Source organism: Podarcis vaucheri (assembly GCF_965113315.1).
Source record: "Podarcis vaucheri genome assembly, chromosome: 4".
Taxonomy (NCBI): Eukaryota; Metazoa; Chordata; class Lepidosauria; order Squamata; family Lacertidae; genus Podarcis; species Podarcis vaucheri.
In genome coordinates this window covers 104,122,985-104,128,984 of record NC_138762.1, presented here as the reverse complement: position 1 = coordinate 104,128,984, position 6,000 = coordinate 104,122,985, and the positions used below count along the sequence as shown (strand labels likewise).

General features: G+C 40.6%; 1 protein-coding gene across 1 annotated transcript in view; it reads left to right on the top strand.

Annotated features, from left to right (window-relative positions):
• Positions 1 to 6,000, top strand: part of PIBF1 (progesterone immunomodulatory binding factor 1) — a 76,502-nt gene that overhangs the window by 48,567 nt on the left and 21,935 nt on the right. Inside the window, 2 exon segments of the mRNA XM_082221441.1 lie at positions 4,182 to 4,261; positions 4,263 to 4,370. Coding sequence (XP_082077567.1) covers positions 4,182 to 4,261; positions 4,263 to 4,370 — 188 coding nt within the window.

The window sequence follows — 6,000 nt, the reverse complement described above, 5'->3', positions numbered from 1 at the left end:
AAGTCCGTTTGACTTCCAAAACATTTTGAAACCAAGGCACTGCTTCCGATTGACTGCAGGAAGCTCCTGCAGCCAATCGGAAGCCCCGTCGGATGTTTGGGTTCCAAAGAACGTTCGCAAACCAGAACACTCACTTCTGGGTTTGTGGCGTTCAGGAGCCAAAACCGTTGACTCTCAAGGCATTTGGGATCCAGGGTACAACTGGAGAGAGAGAGAGAGAGAGAGAGCGTTCTTCTTGTGACATCTGGGTCTTAAAGCTGGCTACTAAAGACGTGGACACTCTACCACTACACTCTACCGCTTCTTTCAAGCTGGCACACGCTACCCAATCTCACATTTACCACACCCTGTACCCAACCAGTCAGCACTGCTGGCTGTCTTTCATCAGCCATGATGGACAGAGGTCCAGACGGTATATTAGATGCAAAGTAACAAGTTTCTTGTCCATATCATCTGGCCACATAAATTGAAAATTATCTTACAAGACAGAGGAGTCGAGCAACCTCATGAGCACACAATAGAACCTTAGCCTGGGAAATGCATGTTCTCCCGTGCATTAAACCATATATCTACATTAAACCATATATTATTGAAGCTTGCTTCCCATTATCAGTTGCCACCACCACGGATTGAATAAATGGCGGATTTGGAAACTGAATAAGAGCATCTAGTACCTCATTCAGGCATATACTCACTTTCCTTTAGAACCCAATTTTAATTATTTGTTTGAAGCACTTAGCCAAAAGGTTCCCACAGTAGCTTGCAAAAATGAATAGTGAGACATTTATTGCAGCAACAAATATATATGCCGGGTAGAAAGTGCCAGCTGCAGTGCCAGTTTACTGTTGCAAAATATTTTCCTTCCCATTCATTAAGGAGAAATGTTAGGAAGTCCGGAGGATCTGAAGCCTCCCCATTGAACCCCCCTTTTTTCAGTTGCCAACAGCATAGTGGCAAGTTTCAGTGCTTGTAACACAGAGGATTGGATAGACAGCCTTCCCTTTCCATAAACTGAGATCCACTTTATTCTGAAGGTTGTGACGTAGGATTCCACTTTGATTATCCTCAATTTGAGACAGTGGTGTTTAATAAATCATTATGTTAAATATATACTCAATGAGGGAGAAGTAAAGACTTCCCTAGGTATGGAAGATGTATTCAAAACATCAACATTTTACATTACCATAGTACAGTAAAAAGTTTAAAACTGGCAAATTCTCATGGAGTAATTGTGGAATCATCTTGGAATTCGTTTCAGGAATGTAGATATTTTATAAACAAGATCATTTTGTTTTGCTGCACATGCACATTCACTAAACAGATAGCTGGAGGGGAAGGTCTAGATTATGCCCTGCTACTGCACCCAAATAGGTTATGGGTGCTCAGCGCATGATCTCAAACAACAGGAATGCCCACACAGCCCCAGTTCTGCCCATAAAATAATACTGAAGCCATTGCATTCCTGCCAAAGTAAATTAAGCATGTTTGAAGTTACATTTAAATTTAATGGGACTTTATATCTGTCCAAAGGGTAGTTTTGTTGTACTTCAAAACACCAAACGTAAAAATGATAAAGTTACACCCCAAGAAAGAGATTTGTAGAGATTTCTTATTGTGCAGCTTAAGTGTCTAGACTACTGGTGCTTCAACAAGAATATAGCTATATGCCTTTTTTTCTGAATATAGAAAATACCATCAATTTTTTTCATTTATTTGATAATAGTTCACTCACAACACCATATCAACTACATAAAATAAGCAAACTTTGCATTGCTCAATATTTTGTTTCATGTTTTTCTTAACTTTTTTAAAAAAATACATTACTTCATGTGTTTACTTCATTGGTTTTATAATTTACTATGACTTAGATAAGTGCAAGCTGGAGAGATGTTTTTCTGTAATTACTGCCTAAAGGTAATTTTGTGGTCCATAGATGCGTTCTGATAATTATCTAAAATGCAACAGATAAAGGCTGTTGCTGCTGTAAGCAAAGTAATATGATTATACTATGGGAAAGAAGGGGAAATATTGAATATTATTGTTCTAACCCAGTTAAAGCTGCATGTGTGGCCTATGGGCTTCGAACAGTAGAGATGGGAAAGAATCCAGTTCAGCCCCCAAACTAAAGCAGGTTCTTCCACACCCAAACATTTCCAGTATGTTTTAAAGCGGTCTTGAAAATAAGCCCACCAAAATACTTTACTAACCTGGCTTCTCACATACAGCCCACAAAGGCAGCACGTTTCCAGAAGTTTCCTTGCCTTTTTGTATGGAGGCTTTTTACCTTTCACAGGTGGGTCGACTTAGGCCCCAAATACCTGAAAGCCCACCTCCTTCCCTACAGACCTTTCAGGTGTTATGATCATCCTCATAATTTGATAATTGGAGAGGGCCTTCTCTGTGGCAGCTCCTCCGCTGCGGAATCCCCTCCCCACAGAGGAGGCAACTTCATAATGTCATTAACACTATGTCCTGAAGATGCACTTCATTACCCTGACCCTTCATACCTGGGATGGATGGATGGATGGATGGATGGATAGATAGATACGGATGCGGGTGGTGCTGTGGTCTAAACCACTGAGCCTAGGGCTTGCCGATCAAAAGGTTGGCAGTTCGAATCCCCTCGACGGGGTGAGCTCCCATTGCTCAGTCCCAGCTCCTGCCAACCTAGCAGTTCGAAAGCACGCCAAAGAGTGCAAGTAGATTAATAGGTACCGCTCTGGCGGGAAGGTAAACAGCATTTCTGTGCGCTGCTCTGGTGTCGCTGTTCCATTGCGCCAGAAGCGGCTTAGTGATGCTGGCCACATGACCCGGAAAAACGGTCTGCGGAGCGGACAAACACCAGCTCCCTCGGCCTGTAAAGCGAGATGAGCGTTGCAACCCTAGAGTCGTTTGCAACTGAACATAACTGTCAGGGGTCCCTTTACCTAGATAGATAGATAGATAGATAGATAGATAGATAGATAGATAGATAGATATCCTATTCTATTCTAATAGTTTATTTAACAAAAATTGTGTACCACTTAATTGTAAAAATAGCCTCTAAGCAGATGAATTGCAACCTCTTTTTACTACTTTTAATACTGGTTTGTTAAAATTGCTGTAACCTGTGGGCACAGGACATTGGTCATAATATTATGTCTGCTGACTGGGAAAGGTTGTGGAACACCGGTATTAAATTTACGGCATGTAGTGCTTTAAAGGAAAATGTGATGAAAATGGTCTATAGGTGGTACATGACCCCAGTTAAGCTAGCAAAAATTTACCATTTGCCTGATAACAAATGTTGGAAATGTAAGGAAACTGAAGGTACTTTTTATCATCTTTGGTGGACATGCCCGAAGATTAAGGTTTTCTGGGAGATGATATATAATGAAATGAAAAAGGTATTTAAATATACCTTCCTTAAGAAACCAGAGGCCTTTCTCTTGGGCATTGTCGGCCAATTGGTGTCAAAAAAGGATAGAACTTTTTTTATCTATGCAACAACAGCAGCAAGAATACTGATCGCAAAGTATTGGAAGACACAAGATTTACCCACCCTGGAAGAATGGCAGATGAAAGTGATTGACTATATGACATTGGCGGAAATGACGAGCAGAATTCGTGACCAGGGAAAGGAGACTGCGGAAGAAGACTGGAAGAAATTTAAGATTTATCTTAAGGACTATTATAAACTTGATGAAGTTTAGAATGTCGAGATTTTATAGAGAGAAAGGGTTGCAGTAATATAAGATTAGATTAAGAAAGGACTATGATGAATTAGGACGGGAAAAAACATTTATAAGTTGCTATAAAATTTGGACATGAGGATGCAGAAAGGGGAGGTATGGGGAAGTCCGAGGAAAGAAGTCTATGAAAGGACATTATGAAATTATATTTGTTTGTTTGTCTGTTTTCTTTATGTTTGTTTGTTATAAAAACTTTTGTAAAACCAATAAAAATTTTATAAAAAAATAATAAAATAAAATTGCTGTAACCTGCCCTGGGACTTAATGGTGAAGGATGGGTAAGAGATCTAATTCATGATTATTATCATCAGGTGAGTGGCCGCGGTGTTGTTCCATTGTGGCACAAATGGAGAGCTGACATGTTGTTCCAGAAACATCTCTATATCAGAATTAACAAAACATCTTTGCAACTCATATTTTATTGTCTTGTTTTGCATGTTAAAGTATTAGTGGAAAGTGTGGATAAATGTAGGTGGCTTCATTTGTCATATTTGGAAGACATATCTGAAATGTCCTTTCCCTCCGTTTTGGCGCAGTGTTCATTTGGCAAGAAGATTGCTGCAGCTAGAAAAGCAAAACACGTTGCTTGTAAAAGATTTGGAGCATCAGAAGGAACAAGTTGCCCAAATTTCAGAAGAGGTACACAACTCTCAACAATATCTATACGTGTGTGTGTGTGTGTGTGTGTGTGTGTGTGTGTGTGTGTATTCCATACATCCTGAATTGGCATTTTTAAGCAACATTTTTACTGCATTTGTTATGATTAGCCAACTGAAGAAAGCATTCACACTAACCCTTTTCAGAGCAATTTATGTTGTATTAAAGCAGAGATCAAAATACAGATTAGTGTGCAGACTAAACAAAAATGCATACTAGACAGATAAGTCTCTGTTTTCTGAGCTGGGGAAGAACTAGCAAAACTGGTTCAATGTTCTGGAGGTTTCCCTCTCCTCACATGTAATATTGATGTTTTTATATAGTTTCTTTTAGATTCCTTATCCACTAAAACATACATATCTGAGAAGTCACTAGCTTTCCCAGATTTCTCTGGCTCTTGAGATTTTTAGCATACAAAGTTCGTTAACTGGCCCTGTGTGGACTTGAACCACCAACCATCTGAGTAACAGCCGGACACACTAACCCATTGTGCCATGGGGGTGGGGGGCAAATTGCCTATAGCCAAAACACACTGGGTTCCATAGTGGGTGGTCTTGCCAAAGTCATTTTTCATGGAACCCCACAACCTCTTTCTATTTTATTTTAATTTTTTATCTTGCACATAAAGCTGAATGTGTGCAAGTTAAATGTGCATATGTGCAGGCTTGCTGCATAAAGAAGGTGCCTTATACTAAGTTATACTAGCGTATCTCCCCCATCCCTGCTGAGCCAGGATCCAACCAACTGAGCCAAGCCTGGTGGATTCTATGCCCTGAGAAAGGGGCGTCCAGGGGTGTGACCAGAGAGTGGGGGCTTAGACTGGTCAGCTCTGTCACATGACCTGGCAGCCCGGCATAAGTTAAGCTGGCCAAAAGGGTGGTGTAACTCGGATACTATTTTAAAGGCTTGTTTTCCCTCTGTAAGACTGAGATCTGAAACACCCATTTAATTTACACCAGCTTGCTTTACGCCAGCTTCTTGTGCATAGGATTGCTCCCTAAAGGCTTTTTACAGTGTTAGCAAGCTGTATGGGAGCTAAATACTCTAAAAAATGAAACTTTAAAAATTCCTAGGTTAGCATCCATTTTACTGATCTCTCTAGATTTGCCTTAGGATGTGTTTGCTATAAGTGTTTGCTATATATGTTATACATTTGAAATGATTGCCAGATTCTTGATGTTGTATGTTCTAAGGCAAGGCTGAGAAGGAAACAAAGCAGTCTTTAAATGCACATCTTGGCTGTATGTCTGAGATTGTGTGACAGTTGTGGCTCACTCTCAGCCAGTTGCAACTGAAATTTAAGCTCGATGAGGTTTAAACTGTTGTCCGGCAACTTTCACAGTTGTGTTCATGTGCAGTTTACAAGATGATGTTATTAAGAGTGTATAGGTGGTGCTGTGGTCTAAACCACTGAGCCTCTTGGCCTGGCCGATTGGAAGGTTGGCAGTTCGAATCCCTGCGATGGGGTGAGCTCCCATTGCTCTGTCCCAGCTCCTGCCAACCTAGTAGTTCGAAAGCATGCCAGTGCAAGTAGATAAATAGGTACCACTGCAGCAGGAAGGTAAATGGCATTTCCATGCACTCTGGCACTTGTCACGGTCTTCTGTGTACC